Source organism: Mus musculus, chromosome 16 (genome assembly GCF_000001635.26).
Source record: "Mus musculus strain C57BL/6J chromosome 16, GRCm38.p6 C57BL/6J".
Lineage (NCBI taxonomy): Eukaryota > Metazoa > Chordata > Mammalia > Rodentia > Muridae > Mus > Mus musculus.
The window spans coordinates 17,387,919-17,405,938 of record NC_000082.6 but is presented as its reverse complement, the minus strand read 5'-3'; the positions used below and the strand labels follow the sequence as shown (position 1 = coordinate 17,405,938).

General features: G+C 42.8%; 1 protein-coding gene and 1 pseudogene across 4 annotated transcripts in view; one reads left to right on the top strand and one right to left on the bottom strand.

The window, feature by feature from the left end:
* Positions 1 to 18,020, top strand: part of Pi4ka (phosphatidylinositol 4-kinase alpha) — a 125,964-nt gene that overhangs the window by 376 nt on the left and 107,568 nt on the right. Inside the window, exons 1-2 of one of the 4 annotated variants that reach the window (XM_006522036.4) lie at positions 25 to 305; positions 16,482 to 16,598. In XM_006522036.4, the coding sequence (XP_006522099.1) occupies positions 141 to 305; positions 16,482 to 16,598 (282 nt within the window). In that variant the 5' untranslated portion in view covers positions 25 to 140. Of the gene's footprint in view, positions 1 to 24; positions 306 to 16,481; positions 16,599 to 18,020 lie in introns of those variants that run through there. The other 3 variants (XM_030249069.1, NM_001373955.1, NM_001001983.2) reach the window with 3 other exon arrangements.
* On the bottom strand, positions 4,423 to 5,107 carry Gm18793 (predicted gene, 18793; annotated as a pseudogene).

The window sequence follows — 18,020 nt, the reverse complement described above, 5'->3', positions numbered from 1 at the left end:
AGTGCGGGGGAGGGGAGAGGGGAGGAGTCAGGTGGTCAGGTGGCCGGGAAGTCGGCCGCCTCTGCGCCTGCGCAGTAAGGACCGGTGGTGGCGAGCCCAGAGCTGTGAACCCAGCCGCCTGCGCCGGGGCGTGCGCTGTGATGGCGGCTGCTGGGGCCCGGGGAGGAGGCGGCGGTGGCGGCGGCGGCGGCGGCGGCGGCTCGGGGTCCAGCTCTGGCTCCAGCACCTCTCGAGGCTTTTATTTCAACACAGTACTTTCACTGGCCCGCTCCCTGGCTGTGCAGAGACCAGCATCCTTGGAGAAGGTAACCCTGCGTACTGACAGGAGGAGGGGCCTGAGGTGGCGAAGCGGCGGGACGCTGCTGGGTCTGAGAAGGCTACTTGCGACTAGAGAGGGGCTCCTGAATAGAGGTGGCAGCGATGTAGGGAGGTCGGTGGGAGAGGGTTCTGGTGAAGAGAGGAGTCGGGAAGTCGACAGGACGCTGGGAGGTCTGGTACCGGTGGGAGTGGGAGGGCAGTGAGCTGTGGGCGGGCGGACTACCGCTGTGACATCTCAGGCGCGGGGGTTGTGGCAGCATCGTGACTGCCTGTGAGGCGTGGTAGGATGAGCCAAGGACCAAGAGTCCAATCCGGGCTTTTGGTCCCGATTTTTTGTTTTCATTCAATGACCTTGGAGAGGTGTCTTTCTCATGAAATGGGACGCCCTCCTCCCCTACACACTTTTTGCCCTTCTCACTGGATTGTGGAGAAGGACAGCTATGCAAATCGTATTATTATTTAAGAGATGGTAGCGTTAGACTGGATCAAAAGATGATGAGTTTCGAGAAGATGCAGTGGCAGGAATATGCAGTGGACTGTTAGTAGACAGAGAACTAAATTCAGGATTGCTTCAGAAGAGAAAGACACGCCAGTCCTTATCTTGGAAGATAAAAGATATGCTTGGACCTGGGATAAGAGGTGAACTGGGTGGGTGGTGAAGGGTAGAACCCCAGGATTAAGGAGGCTAACCGCTTTCTTTTAGGGGAAAAAAAAAACCCAAAAACCAAACAACAACAAAAGGATGTTGTGATAGGAAGAAGACAGATTTTAGTCAGAGCTGACTAAATTTACAATTTCTGTGTGCAGTCTTGAGGAAGAAACTTGCATGCTAACAGCCTATTTGCTTATCTATAAAACCTGTGAAGCTTTGATGAGTTTACATATTAAGGCCAGGCACAACGTGGATGAACAATAATAGTCAGCTGCTTTTCGCCCAGGAATGTGTAAATAGACTCAGCACAGTATGTTAGCACTGAAGGGAGGGGGCTGTCTGTCCATTCAACTTTCTGAAAGATGGAAAGAACCTGGGTGACATGTGCACCTGCGCGCTGATGGGTAAAAGTGGAAAGGCAGAGTGACCTGGTCTTTGACCTTGTAAGTTTTCAAACTTGATTGTATCACCTACCTGCAAGGTGAACAGGTTCTGGAAGATCTAATGCCAACCCGACTTCTGGCTAAAGAATGAATACAGACTGGACATGGTAGCATGCACCTGTAGTCCATGCTACTCAGGAACAGCCCAGTATCCGCAGAGGTGCTGAGGAGTTGTTGTTCACTCAGGGAGTTGGTATCTCAGTACTCATGTCTGGCAGCTTAGGACTGCTTGAATGTTTGAAGGTAACTCCAGTTTTAGGGCATCAGAAAGTCCTCTTGTGGTGTCCATGGGCACTTGCATGCATGAGCACATACAAGCACAAATAAATAATAACAACATCTTAAGAAGATTTATTTATTTATTATATAATTATGCTGTAGCTGTTTGCAGACACACCAGAAAAGGGCATCAGATCTCATTATGGATGGTTGTGAGCCACTATGTGGTTGCTGGGATTTGAACTCAGCACCTTTGGAAGAGCAGTCAGTATTTTTAAGTGCTGAGTCATCTCTCCATCCCCCAACATTTTTAAATTAAAAAATAAAAGATGGTTTAGGACTTGTGGTGCAACTTAGGCAACATATCAAGATCCTGACTCAAGCAGGGAAAGACAGCAGTGTGTGTGTGTGTGTGTGTGTGTGTGTAAGACTATGAGTTTGAATGGTAAGACCATCTAAATTTACATTCCCTTATTACTTGTATTTTTAAACTTCTTTTTTGTTTTATGTGTATGAGTGTTTTGCCTGCATATGTGTTCTGTACACCATATGTGTCAGTGCTTGCAGAGGTCAGAAGAAGGCATCATTGGATCCCTTGGAATTGGAATCATGTGAACAACCACATCGATGCAGGGAATCAAATCTGAGTCCTCTGGAAGAGCAGCCAGTGTTCCTAACAGCTGAGCTATCTGTCCAGCCCCTCATCTTTGTTTGTTTGTTTGTTCGTTTGTTATATACTATAATGGGCATGTGGAGGTCACAGGACAAACTTGCAGGTAACAGTTCTCTCCTCCCACCATGTGGGTTGTCAGGCTTGACTGCATGTGCCTTCATGAACTGAGCAAACACCCCTTCTTCCCCCCATCCTTTTGGTGGAGACAGGATCTCACAATATAGCTTTTCTAGAATTCCTGAGTAGACTAAGCTAGCCTTTAACTCACAGAGCTCCACCTGCTTGCTTCCCAAGTGCTGGGGTTGAAGGTGAGTGCCATTACACAAGTACAACTGGACAGGTCAGTTCCACGTGTTGATTTTCTCTTGCAAAAACCAAAAACCAAACCACAGAACAGGTCTTGGTAGGGGTGTTAGGAAGATCAATAAAAAGATATGAATAAAAACCATCCTAGGATGAGCTTGAGAAATATTTCAGCAGTTAAGAGCTCTTGCTGCTCTCCAAGAGGATCCAGGTTCAAGTCTCAGTACCCACATGGTAGTTCACAATGGTCTGTAACCCCAGTTCTAGGGATCTGATGCCCTCTTCTGTTCTTCATGGGTACTGCATGCACATGATATACAGATCCACACATAAGCAAAACACTAATGCACATAAAATAAAAATAATACACCTTAAAGCAACAACAACAATTTATTACATTTATTTAGAGAAGTGGGAATTGGCGGGGCAGAACTCATGGAAACTGTTTTGCCACCTACCATGTGGGTTCTGAACTCAGGTCTTCAGGCTTGGTGACAAGTGTCTTGGTACAATGGCCCCTGGTTATCTTGTCAATCTGAACTGGATGATTCTTCAAGTTATTTTATATTATATGTATGAGTATTTGGGCTGCATATATGCTCGTGCACCACTTGCATGGTGTGCCTATGGAGGCCAGAAGAAGGCATTAGAATCTCTGGGGCTAGTGTTATAGGTGTTTATGAGTCACCATGTGTGTGGGGAATCAAACCATGTCTTCTGGAAGACCAGCCTATGCCTCTAACATCTAAGCCATCCCTCCAGCTCCTGAAGTGGACGATTCTTAAGATTGTCCTGCATCTCTAGCAGTAATAGCTTTCTTTTTCATTCAGCAACTGAGAAGTGCACTTTGAACTCAACTTGTTTCTTTTTGTTCCTTAGTCATAAAAACATAGCAAGGTGAGTAAGACGATAGACACAGATGTACACGCTAGATAAATGTAAAGAAAACAATTAAAAGGACATTATAGGAACCCTGGATGTAGGTCAGTAGTAGTGTGCTTGGAGGAGCACTTGCTTATCATTAACAAGGCACTCGATTTTATTCCCTTAACCAAATCAATGCAACACAAAACCTTGATATTCTTTAATTGTAACTGTTAGTTTTGTTTTTTGTCATAATTGCTTGGGTTGTCAAGATCACAGTATAATGTAAAGTTAATTAATACTTCCCTGCATCTCCTAAAACACTTGTTTTGGAAAGTACTTAGAAATCACTTTATGCAAAAGAGTTAAGAGAACAGATCCAAGGCCACTGTCTTTGCAGGGGTTGCTTGTGAGTTTGGCCCATGGCTGGTATCTGAGAATTTGGGCATTTGAACTGTTACTTCTATTAACTGTTTGATAAGCATGATTTGTTGTGCCTTAAGTCTCTTGTGTATGGCATATGATTTATGTAAATATCTTCTTTTCTTCTGGAGATCTGTTTGATGGTTGCTAAGTATATGATGACTATGTGACTAACCAAAAAATCAGCACTACGCAGAGATACCTTGTCTTCAAAAACCAAAACCAATAAATAAATAAACAAATAAATAAAAACAACAAAAAACCACAAAACCATTACATGTGTGGGAATTTTGCCTGCCTGCATGTCTGTGCACCACATTTATGCCTGGTGCATATGGAGGCCACAAGAGGCTTCAGATCCTCTGGAGCTGGAGGTGCAGATGGTTGTAAGCTGCCATGTATCTGCTGGGACTTGAACCCACATCCTCTGGAAGAGCAGCCAGTACTTTTAGCCACTGATTCATGTCTCCAGCTTCAGTGAAGCATGGGTTTCTTTTCATGGTCTCTTGTTAAATTTAGAAAGTTGGATTGCCAGTTTCCTGGGCAGCCTCTTTAGCTGGGAGGGCTTGCAGTACAGCTACAGCTTGCCTTAGAACAGAGAGGCTATAGAGACTGCAGCCTGTGAAATAGTTCAGTTACTAATCTTCACGTTGATTTTTATCAGCAAGAGCAGGAGGCGTGGGTTAAATAAGAGGAAAGAATAGTTTACCCAGCATTTGCTTTTGCTCCTTTGGTGGGCCAGATACTAGCATGGAAACAGTGTTAGATTTCTGACCTTAATATGAACAGCCGACTGTTGTATAGTCACTTGTGACAGTGTGTTAAGGTGTTGCTGAGAACTGCAGACTTCTGAATGGTATGGACAGTGGAAATAGCCTCCACTACGGCGGCAGCTGTAGGATACAGACCCATTGCCTGTGTTGGTATGTTAGTAACACACTATGTGGGTATGACTCAGGAGGAAGCTTCTCAAAAGTACTCAGTGATGGTCTAGGTGTATCTGGGCAGACAGCACCCATCATATTTTAGAGTGTACTGAGCTGTACAGTGAGGACTTGGTCTTAGTTGAGCTATTGGGCTAGAAGGATAGTATACCACACAATTCTGAGTCTGTGGCATAGAGGCCATGAAAAAACCTGAAGGAGGTACCAGGCGGTATAGGTTAATTACAGTATCGGGCATAGCTTGATTACTTGCCATTCTCTACATAATGAAATGAGCCTGGCTCTTTGCACCGAACTTAAATTGAACTTAAGCTAACGAGGATCGCCTCTGGGCATACCAGCTACTGTAAATTTTTTTTTTTTTTTTTGGTAGTAACAAGGAACAAATGTGTTTAACCTCACAGGATGGAGAAAAACAAGGGAAGTCTGTGCATTTTCCTAATAGGACCTGTGTCTTTTCTCCTTGCTTCCAATTTTTCAGTATAACAAATAAATTTAGCTGTGAATACAACAGTATGTTTGTGGGACCCCTGAGACAACTTGGTAAAGTAGGCTTCTGTAGGTGGCTGTTCGACGTTTATTGTGACTTCCTGGAATCATCTTGGATCATTTGCTTTGCTCTTTTGTGTGTGTGTTGTTTTGTTTTTCTCACTATATAATCCTGGCAGGCATGTAGATGAGGCATGTAGTCCTTGCTGTGTAGATTAGGCTTGAACTTGGGGCAGTTTGTCCTCCTACTTCTGCTGTGCATGGCCCTTGTCTGAAGTCTTGAGGTTGTATTAGGATAGGAATTGCTGTGTTTAGTTCTAGCAGATTCACCTGCTCACTTCATCCATTTACTTTAAAATAGTTGATAAGAAGCCCTTAGCCATTCCATGAGGGCAAATCTTAGAAGATCTTGGAGGGCTTTCTTAGGACAGCAAAAATGGAGACATGTGAAGATCAGTGCTGAGAAACTGACCTTCTCCCTCCCCCCCCCCCCCCCCGCCTCTCCCTCACCCTCTCCCTTCCTTCTTTTTTTAACTTCTACACTTATGGGTGTTTTGCCTGTGTGTATGTGTACTATGTGCATGCCAGGTGCCCTCAGAAGAGAGCATCCGTTCTCCTTGAAACTGGAGTTGCAGATGATTGTGAGCTGGCCAGCACCTAGAAGTTCTCTGCAAGAGCAACCAGTACTCTTTACCAAGCAGCTATCTCTCCAGCCCCTGTTTTTCTATTTCTCTCTCTTTTCTTTCAGAGAGGTGTTAGAGGACTTAGTACAGGTCATATTAACCTACAAAGGCTCAGTGCTTGAGACCAGACCTGTCACCTGAGCTTAGCTCTTGTTAATGCAGGCAACTCTGACATGACTAGCACCTGAGACACCTTAATAACACACTTTCCCCACATTTGTCCCTCTGTATGCCACAGCTATGTTAATTTCCTCTACCCTAATCCCAAGCTATGAGACCACCCTGAGACTGCTCATTATATTTTTTCTCTAATTACTTAAATCATTCATTCAGAAAGCATTTATTGATCTACTACTGTCTACTGGTATGTGGAAGCCCAAGAAAATAAGAAACAGTTCTAATTTGGTGATTTGTCTAACTAGCAGCAAGTCAAACTTACTGTTAGTCCCTATCTACTGAGGTATCCTGAGCCTGTTACTCAGACTACTACCATATTTGGGAACTAACCGTAAGACTCTTAGATATATGTGCTAGGATATGTCCCAAGTGGTAGGATAACAGGCATGTATACAGACAGGCCTGGCTTATACACTTATACACTGATGGAACCCAGGGCTTCATTTTTCCTAGGCAAGCAAGTACTCTACCAACTGAGCTACAGCCTCAGCTCAGAACTCTAAAATGTTTTAAGAATATTTTGATTCCTGTGTAAGCTTTGACTTCTTCGTTTTAAGACTTGGGTCTCAAAAATCTTTAGCCCCTGGAATTGGAAACCATCATTAAGAATACTTTCTGTGAAGTTCTGTGGGACTAAGTTCTCCTCAGGCCTCTTGCTCTCTAGGAGAAAGATGAGAGGAGGGGTAGATAGGAAACAGGCTTTTCTGGCTGGAGAGATGGCTCAGTGGTTAAGAGCACCGACTGCTCTTCCAAAGGTCCTGAGTTCAAATCCTTAAAACCACATGGTGGCTCACAACCATCTGTATGTAATGGGATCTGATGCCCTCTTCTAGTGTGTCTGATGACAACTACAGTGTAATCATAGACATAAAACAAATCTTTAAAAAAAGAAAGAAAGACAGACTTTTCAGTGCTGGAATCCTCATGGAGGTTAGTTCCCGGCTCCTGTACTTTTATGTCAGTCAGCCCAGGAACTTGCTCTAGTTTCCTGATCTCACCTCTCTTTAGAACGTGGCTGAGTTGTCCCTACCAAATCACTTCCTGGCTCAGCCTGGCCATGCTGCCACTGCTTCCAGGAAGTACAGTGGCCTACTGGTCCATGTCATACCAGTGGGGCCTTCTCATTCTGTGTCACTGACAGTCCTGGACAAGCTGTGAAGTTGGCAGCTTTCCTTGCCAGAGTCCTTTTCCTAGGACCTAAAATGACTTCTGTTTCTTCAGTTAGAATGCCAGTCTTTAGGATCTTAGCTATTGATCTGCTACTTAGTGACACTGATATATTAGGGACAGATAGAACTTTCCCTGGTCCGTAACTGGAGGAATTTATTTATATCTTTATTTTTGTGGTGCTCACACAGCGAGGCAAGGGCCTCTTAAGGGCTAAGTGCGGTCCTGTGCTCCCACACCCAGGTTTGAAGCTGATTTTCAAACTTTGTTAGTGAAGCTCTAAAATAGCTTTTACTCTACTACTGCAGTCTCTACCTAGCGTTCGGAGAACTTCATACCCTGGGTAACAGGCTCAGTTCTTGTGAACGCTGAGAACTGTTCAGTTCACAGTTCCTTATTCTTTGCCTAACTTCATCTATTTTGCACTCACAAAGACTACAGCAGATTTCTGGGGCTTTATTTCTATTGTGATCAGTTTTCAGGATTCCTAGCAGTGATAGCCTTCCTGACTGTTTCTGTCTTTGCATTCAGTGAGACTCCCAGTATCTGCTTGAGATGCATTTCCTAGTTTGTAGTCAAGGGTGTACCGGCAGAGATCTAGGGCAGTGATAGGGCTTGTATTGTTTTCTCCTGTTAGATATTGCAGTCTTGTGCGACTTGCCTAATGTATGAAACAGTGGTTTCCTATATTTATCCGTTTTCTTAGGACAAAAGATCCAGGTCTCATATCTCTTCATAGCTACAAGTAAAAGCTCAAGGATCAGAAGATATTTGATTTTATATAGTTTTAAGATATGAGTAAGAATCTGTCTGTAGGCGTACTTATCCATTTGTCTGCCTTTTACAGAAGAAGAAAGCAATGAAGAAGGGTGCGGTAGGTTTAACATTTATTAAGTTATTACATTTCACGTTTACTGCAGAAGTCAGCTTGCCTGGAGTTGATTCTGTCTCTGTGGGTCCCAGGGATTGAACTCAGGTTGTCAGGCTTGGCAGCAACTGTTCTTTACACAGTGAACAACCTTACTTGCCCATCAGGTCACTTAGGTGAGGGAAGGAGCTGAAGTAAAACTGAGTATTTCCTGTGGTGCAGCTCCCTGATTAGCAGTATTGTCTGTGGGAATGGGTGTGCTGGGAATCATATGTACACGTCTGTGCCAACCCTCCTATCAGATACTTGAATGGGACTCAAGAAATTGGGGGGTTCCTAGTGGGGGGTTTTATTGCTGTGATGAAACATTGTGACCAAAAAGCAAGTTGGGGAGGAGCTTATTTGTCTTACACTTCCATCAAAGTTCACCATCAAAGGAGTTCAGGACAGGAACTCAAACAGGGCAGGAACCTAGAGGCAGGAGCTGAGGCAGAGGTTATGGAGGGGTGCTGCTTCCTGGCTTGCTTCCTCTGGCTTGCTCAGCCTGTTTTCTTGTAGACCCCAGAATCACTAGCACAGGGATGGCACCACCACAATGGGCTGAGCCCTTCCCATCACTAAGAAAATGCTTTACAGCAGATCATATGGAGGCATCTTCCCAACTGAGATTCCCTCTTTTCAAATAACCCGAGTTTGTATGTCAAGTTGATTGAGATCAGCCAGCACAGGGAAGGAAAGCACTTAAATTATGATTTCTAGGTTTTGACTAACTATTATTAAAGTACATATAATACTGCCTGTGTGAAGTGTAGAAAAGGCATGTTAAATTGCAGAAGAAAATACATCTACCTGTAAATGACCATAAGAACATTAACAATTTTATTAAGCCGGGCGTGGTGGCACATGCCTTTAATCCCAACACTCAGGAGGCAGAGGCAGGCAGATTTCTGAGTTCGAGGCCAGCCTGGTCTACAAAGTGAGTGCCAGGACAGCCAGGGCTACACAGAGAAACCCTGTCTTGAAAAACAAAAACAAAAACAAAAAACAAAAAAAACCCAACAATTTTATTACATCCATTTATTTATATATCATGTATATATTTGTGGACATACATGTATGTTTTCATGGCATATATGTAGAGGACAAAGGACAATGCTCTAGGGTCAGTTCTTTCCTTCTACCATGCGTGTCCTGAGGACTTGGATGCACATTGCCAGATTTAGCAGCAAGTGCCTTTACCCACTGAGCCATCTTATCAGCCTTGAGAGAATATTTTTTTTTTAAAGATTTATTTATTTAAAGTACACTGTAGCTGTCCTCAGACACTCCAGAAGAGGGAGTCAGATCTCGTTACGGATGGTTGTGAGCCACCATGTGGTTGCTGGGATTTGAACTCCTGACCTTCGGAAGAGCAGTCGGGTGCTCTTACCCACTGAGCCATCTCACCAGCCCCGAGAGAATATTTTTAATGAAATTTCTGTCCTGGACTATGAATATCATGTTACAGTTACTTTGTCTGTCATGGTTTAAGACACTTAGAAAATGTTAGTTCTCAGTACACCTGAGAAAGACAGTTGAAAAAACAAACAGGTTTAGCCAGGGTAGTGGTGCAAACCTCTAATCCCAGTAGGCAGATCTCTGTGAGTTAAAGGCAGTAGGCAGATCTCTGTGAGTTAAAGGCCAGCCTGGTCTACATAGTAAGTTACAGGACAGCTACGAATGCACAGAGCAGTGGCTCTCAACCTTCCTAAGGCTTTAATACAGTTCCTCATGCTGTGGTGACCCCCAACCATAAAACTTTGTTGCTACTTCATAACTATAATTTTGCTACTGTTATGAATTATAATGCAAATATTCATATTTTTCGATGGCCTTAGGTGAAAGGGTTATTGGACACCACTCTAGGGGTTTGAACCTATAGGTTAGAACCACTGGCATAGAGAGGCCCTGTCTTTAAATAAAAAAAGGTTTAGCAACAAAACTCATACCAGTGCTTCTTTAAGCTTAGCTTTTAGTTCCCAGAGAATTGTATCTGTGCAAGGACACTCCCAGAGGTTTCAAGTAACAAAAGTTGTGCTGGAGGCAGTGCTGCTCTTGTAGCTTTCTTTTGACCTCCATAGCTTACAAGGCTTGTTAGGGTTGATTTTCTGTTCAGTGTCCTGCCGAGGGCTGCTGACTTTCTCCTTGCTTAGATGTTTCTGTAAAGGATCAGGTCAAAGCATTGCCACAAGTGCTTATTTAGTTTTGATTATGTGTAGGGGGAAGGGATCTGGATATGCATATGAATACAGTGTAAAGGTGCCTCAGGGTGTCAGATACCCTGGAACTGGAGTTACAGGCTGCTGTGAGCCACCTATATTTGTGCTGGGAATTAAAGCTGGGTCACCTGGAAAGCAGCATGTGTCCTTAACTGCTAAGCTATCTCTCTAGCCCCAAACTCCCTTTTAGAGACAGGCTGACCTCAAACTCACAAATCCATCTGTCTCTGCTTCCTACAATGCTAGAATTAAAGACATTTGCCACCATGCTTGGCCATTGTTTGTTTGGTTTGGTTTTCCTTTATTTTTAGAAACATTTTATTTAAAGATTTAATTATTTATTTTGTGTATATGAGTGTTTTGCCTACATGTACATAGTTGTGCTATGTGTGGAGTTACAGATTGTTATGGGTGATAAATGTGTGGACTTAGAGATGGTTATGGGTGATGTATTGTATGGACTCAACAGATAGTTGTGGTTACCAGGAACTGAACTCAGGTCCTCTGCAAGAGCAACAAGTGCTGTTAACTACTGAGCCATCCCGCCAGTCTCTCTTTATTTTAAAGACAGGGTCTTAGGTAACACAGACTAGCCTTAGACTTTCCATCCTCTAAGCCTCAGCCTCCTTCCTGATGGGATTATAGTTAGGTGCTTGGATTGCAACCTCTCCCTTCTTTGTTATTGTTTTTTCCAACAGGTTCTGGAAACAATTAAAAGTTTGTTCTTTGACATTTTCATACATGAATATAGTACAGCTTGCCTGTTTTTGCATTCAGTAATTTCAGAAACTTGTCATCATACTGGTTTCAAAAGTACTAAATAGAGGCCAAGAGATGGCTCAGCAAGTGAAGTCACTTGTTGCATTATGCCCTGAGTTTTATCCTTGGAACCAACATAAAGTTGGAAGAAGAACTCAACTCCACAAAGTTGTCCTCTGGGCATTGTCCACATGTATACTGCACATGTATCTTTGTAGTCACAGCATAAACACACTAATAATAAATACAAAAGTAAGTGGCGAAATTGAGAGAGAGGTTAGTGGGTGAATACATGCTGAGTGTGTGCACTTGTGTACATGTGTGTGCGTGCATGTGTGCCTGTGCGCCTCTCTTCCCCCTTCTTCTGCAGTGGTCCCTGAGATATAAGTGGATACTGTAAATGTCTTATTTAGGTCCTAGCTCTCTGAGTTTTTTTTTTCTCAGCATCTTGCGCAGTCATGAATCTTTGTATTTACCTCTGACTGAAGGAAAAGGTTTCCTTGAGGCTGAGTGTAGCTTTTGTCTGTGGGTATAAACATAGACATTTAGGGGGTAGTTTGATGCTCTGTCAGGTCAGCTGAGCAGCTATCCTATTAGATCTCCCCTGCTCCCAATGCATATAGAGTCATGGTTACCACAAACTCAAAACAGCTCTGTATAATGGTTCTTGGTCCACAGAAGTCAGTTAAGGAGGAACTGGGCTCATGAAGCCCTATCATATTGGGTACTACTGATGTATTGACAACCAGCACACTCTGGGAGAAGGTGAAACATACTATCTAGTCCTATACCCACTGGTGAGCCCACCAGGCTCTGATGATTAGTTTCAAACTTTTCCACTCTAGACACTACACAAAACCGAAGGCTAGTAAATAAGGAGAAAGAGATGGAGGGGAAGGGGAGAGTAGAGGGACCACAATATATGGTGTATATGTATGCAAGTGTAAAAGAATAAAATTTACTAGTAAAAAAATTACTTTATTTAAAAAAGGAGAAAATTAAAGACAACAGTGAGATGGTTCAGCAGGTAAAGGTGCTTGCACCAAGCCTCATGACCTGAATTGGATCCTGGCCATCGTCCTAGGGAGGACACATGTAGTAAAGGAGAGAACTAACTCTTATGTGCTGTCCTCTAACTTTCACATAAACAACTTGGCACAAGAGTACCTGTATGCACACATACACTAAATGTAACAAAAAAGTTTAGTTATTTTATGTGTATGGATGTCTTGCCTGTGTGTATACCAGTGCACCACATACATACTTGGTGCTCACAGAAGCCAGAAAAGGACCCCCTTGGAATAGAGTTGCAGAAAACTAACTGTAAGCTGCCACAGGCAAGCTGAGACTTGAACCCAGGTCTCCTGGAAGAACAGCAAGTGCTCTTAACTTCTGAGCCATCTCTCTAGCCCCACGTGATTTTGATTTTTTATAGAGGGAGGGGCAAGGCTGGGGAGTCTCCTCGTGGGTTACATGTGGGCTACACTCAGTGGTTTGCAGTTGCTGTGTAAGCACAAGGAACCCAAGTGAATGCTTAGAACTCGTGTAAAGCCGTTCTTGTGATCCCAGCACTTCCCGGGTCAGATGGGAAGTGGGGACAAGAATCAGATTCTCAGGCATGCTACTGAGTGAGCTCTCTCTAGCACCCTCCCCTTACTATTAGAGACACAGTCTCACAGTGTCACCTCTGCTTGCCTTGAATTTACAGGAGTCCCGTCTTGGTCTTTTAAGTTGGGATCACAAGCTTGGCCACATGCCCAGATTTCTGTCAGTTTCATGGTACTTCCTTGTTTTTATGTTATCTAGATTCTATTTATTGAAATATTATAAAGTATTTTCTGCTTTCTTTACCTTTTTTAAGGAGCAGGTCCCATTCTGAGTTTCAGTTTCCAGATGGAGGGTAACACCAAGGAAACAAAGGAACAGCAAGCAAAATTCTTTTGAGGAGAAAAAGTTATTATCCTTGCTAAGAAGTATAGCCTTTTCAGTGTTTCGTCTATCCTTTACAACCAGTTTCATGTGTTGCTGTTGTTCTAACAGTTTACCATAATCCTAATGTGGAATAACATTTACATTGTTTACTATCATGTAGATTGATACTCAACACAAGTCTCACTGGAGACAACAAAGGTGTGTACTTTTCTGGAGACTTCTGAGTTCAAGGCCAGCCTGGTTTACAGAGTGAGTTCCAGGACAGCCAGGGTGTACTGGCTAGTTTTGTGTCAACTTGACACAGCTGGAGTTATCACAGAGAAAGGAGCTTCAGTTGAGGAAATGCCTCCATGAGATCCAACTGTAAGGCATTTTCTCAATAAGTGATCAAGGGGGAAAGACCCCTTGTGGGTGGGACCATCTCTGGGCTGGTAGTCTTGGTTCTATAAGAAAGCAGGCTGAGCAAGCCAGGTGAGGCAAGCCAGTAAAGAACATCCCTCCATGGTCTCTGCATCAGCTCCTGCTTCCTGACCTGCTTGAGTTCCAGTCCTGACTTCCTTGGTGATGAGCAGCAGTATGGAAGTGTAAGCCGAATAAACCCTTTCCTCCCCAACTTGTTTCTTGGTCATGATGTTTGTGCAGGAATAGAAACCCTGACCAAGACACAGGGCTACACAGAGAAACCCTGTCTCAAAAAACCAACCAACCAACCAACCAAACAAACAAACAAAACCCCAAAACCAAACCAAAACTCATTTCCAGATCTTTATGGCTTCTGGCAGTGGCCATCTAAAACTTAATTCCTTGGTTCATGGTCCGTTCATCTGCAAAAGCAGCCATAGTGGGCAGGTTTTCAAATCACACGCCACTTTGCCCTTTCTGCCTCTCCTTTTTAAGGTCCTTTGTGATTACCATGGGTCTGCTCACCGTAATCCGAAGAATTCCTTCTCCATTTCAGTCTGCAGTTTCTCTTGTGTCATGTAAAGTGAACACTCACAGGTTCAGGGATTCAATATAGAATCACTGAGCCATTTTTACAGATCTCTGAGTTGCTTATTTATTCCTTTTGGTGTCTTCCCCTTACATTCTAAAATTGTAGGTCCAACATTCAGTGCCATTTCTGAATACTCACACCTTTGAGGGGAAATATAATTAAAAGTAGGGTCAGCTGGGCATGGTGGCGCACGCCTTTAATCCCAGCCCTTGGGAGGCAGAGGCGGGCCGATTTCTGAGTTCGAGGCCAGCCTGGTCTACAGAGTGAGTTCCAGGACAGCCAGGGCTACACAGAGAAACCCTGTCTCGAAAAACCAAAAAAAAAAAAAAAAAAAAAAAAAAAAAAGTAGGGTCTTTCAAATCAAGAATACCTGTAAAGGTAGTGGAGACAGAAAATTCTCTTTCCCCCTCATGATAGGGATTGAACCTAAGATGATACATGCTAGGCAAGTGCTTGACCACTGAACTCCAACCACAGCCCTATCCTTTTTAATTGAATATGCATTAAACCAGAATGTGAGCTGTATCACAGGTACTGTACTAAGAGATTGCAAAGACAAAGAAATCTCACACTTTATGTGGTCATGTAGGTGTAACCTGTGGTATGTATGTGTTCCTTAAGTAAGAGGACTTGCCTGCTTGCCTGGTAATGGGTGTGTGTGTGTGTGTGTGTGTGTGTGTGTGTGTGTGTGTGTGTATGTGTAACTGTCCTTGTTACCTAGTTGGCTTTGTCTGGAGCAATCAACAGAATCCTCCTATCTTTATGATACAGAAACTGTAATGCTGAGAGATGGCTCCCTGAGAAAGACGGTCCTAGATCGAAGACCTGTCCAGTCCTCTAAACATTTGTGTACATTTCAAAGAGAAGAGGAGTTACATAGAGCTGCACATTTAATTCATTCACTCATTAATTTGGAGGCAGGGTCTCTCTATGTAGCTCTGGCTGTCCTGAAGCTCACTTTGTAGACCAGGCTGGCCTCTAACCCATAGAGTTCTTCCTGCCTCTGGAGTGCTGGGATTAGGGGTTGGCCATACACAACAAGTTGCAGATTTTCTAAAGTAAATGCTAAAGATGGAGAGAAACACCTTTGCTTTTTTCTCTTCCCCTTCCCTTGCCCCTTCCCTCCCCCTTCCCCCTCTTTCCCCCTTCCTTCCTTTCCTTTTTCTTGTAGTAGTCTCCTTTGTTGCCAGGCTGGCCTCAGAAGTCCTGCCTTCACTTCCCATGTGCTGAAAGTACTGGTATGCGCTCATCAGTGCCCAGCTTACTCCCTTATTTTCAACAGGAAGAATTAAATCTCTTCTGTTTTGTACATTATTTAACTGAGATCTCTGATAATGTCTCATTTCTTTAGGATGAGAGCTAAGTCTCTTTTTAACCATGTGTATGGGTGTGTGTACATGAATGCCAGAGCCCACACAGACCAGAGGTGTGGGTCCCCTGGATCTGGAGTTACTGGCAGTTGTGGATCACCTCATATAGGTGCTGGGGAAAGCACATAGGTCCTGCAAGACCAGTATGTGCTCTTAACTGATGAGCCATTTTCCCCATCTCTCAGGGCTCTAGCATTTATATACCCTCTGAAAAGTCCCCAGAGTTCCAAATGTCACACAACTGCAAAAACTATCTGCAGCTGGCAAAATCACACCTCTGCTAGAGCATGAGGCAAATCATAGTCAGCTGTTGCAGTCAGTCTGCAGCAGCCCCATATCCCCACACCTGAGATCAAAACAAAAACCCATGATATTTCTTTGTTTTTCAAAGAAACTAAAACTCCAAAATTGTCACCATATTATTTTGTGTTCTTTTAAGAGAAATGATTTGCTGGTTCCATGGACTTCTGCAGGGTGTGTTTCTTCTGAATGTGGCTTTCTGTTTTGGGAAGCCATGTGTTTGACTGTTTGTTAGTCTAATTGTATGTGCCTGGGTGTATGTATGTGTACCATGAGCATGCAGGAATCTGAGGAGGTCAGAAGAGGCATCAAATCCACTGGAACTTCATTGGAGTTACTGTTAGTTCTGAGCCACCATGGCATGCTGGGAAACCTAACTCAGGTCCTCTGCGAGAGCAGTGAGTGTTCTTTACCATTGAGCTGTTTCTCCAACCCTTTGTTTTGTTTTGTTAAAGACTTATTTTTATTACTTTTAAGTGTCTATATGTTTGTGTATGTGCAGGTGCCTGCAAAAGCCAAAGGAGTTGGATTCCCCTGGCATCCGAGTTAGAGGCAATCTCAGATTCTCTTGAAGAGCAGCATGTGCTCCTAAGTGCCGCGCCATCTCTTAAGTCTCTTGTGTTTGTCTTAAATCTTATTTTCTAGGTTCAAAAGCTGCTTTGCATGTGCCCAGTAGATTTTCATGGAATCTTCCAACTAGATGAAAGACGGAGAGATGCAGTGATTGCATTGGGCATTTTTCTCATTGAATCTGATCTTCAGGTAAGCCTTTACTAAGTTTATAATTTCTATAGTATAAAAGGGGGAGTAATGAGAATCCACATTTGTATTGCATATATTTACCTAGTACTAGAAGTGTGCGTCCCAACTTAACCAAAGTGCTGAGGGGATGTGCAAGATGGGGTAAATGGAACAGTGGCATTGATCTGAGGAAACTGGATTGTTTGTTTAGAGGAAGGATCTCTTATACAGCCTGGTGGTCCAGGTATTAACTGTGTAGCCCAGGCTGCCTTAAACTCATAGAGATCTGCCTGCTTCTGCCTCTCAGGAACTGGGGTTAAAGGTTTATGTCACCATGCCAACTTACTGATTCTTTAAAATAAATAGTAAAGTTTTTTAACTATCTTAAAATTTAGGGGTAATAATAAGATAAAATTATTTTGTGACCTAAGTAGTATTTTACAAAGTAATTTGCTTTTTATAGCAGGTAAAATGTTCATTAGGTATAGTTCATCAGTCATATAAGACCATCTTTATCAAAACTTAATAGAAACAAAATTTGAGTGCATATTAATAGTATTTTCCTTGTTACTACAATGGAGAATGTGCACTGTTGTTTCTTCTTTTTTTTTTTTTTTATAATTGTCAACACTAATTGAAGTACATTTTTTTCTTTTAATTTTTAAAAAATTATTTATTTATTTTATGTATATTAGTACATTGTAGCTGTCTTCAGACACACCAGAAGAGGGCATCAGATCCCATTACAGATGGTTGTGATCATGTGGTTGCTGGGAATTGAACTCAGGACTTTTGGAAGACAGTTAGTGCTCTTAACCACTGAGCCATCTCTCCAGCACCTTTAAGCAAATTCTTGGATCATTGGATATCAATCCTAATTCATTTATATGTTGTTTATCATTTGTAGTACTAATTTTGAATTCTAAGTTTAATTGTTCGGTTAGGAAAACAATGTTATATATTTGAATATTCATCTAAAACCATTAGCCTGCATATCCTAGAAATTATACTCCAATAAGCATTTTTTTGTTTTGGGGGTTTTTGTGTTTTGTTTTTGTTTTGGTTTTGGTTTTTTTTGGTTTTTCGAGACAGGGTTTCTCTGTATAGCCCTGGCTGTCCTGGAACTCACTTTGTAGACCAGGCTGGCCTCAAACTCAGAAATCCACCTGCCTCTGCCTCCCGAGTGCTGGGATTAAAGGCGTGCACCAGCACGCCCAGCTCCAATAAGCATTTTTATTATTTTGTTGTATGAAATAGTCTTATTGTATATTTCTGGCTTTGTTTGTTAGTAAAGACTGCCCAGAACTAGTTGTGTAGACCAGGCTGAACTCAGTAAGGTTCTCCTGCCATTGTTTCTCCACTGCTGGGATTTCAGGCATGTCCACACACCCCGTTTTATATTTTGACCTTTTATTTTATTTATTTATTTTTTAATATATTGCT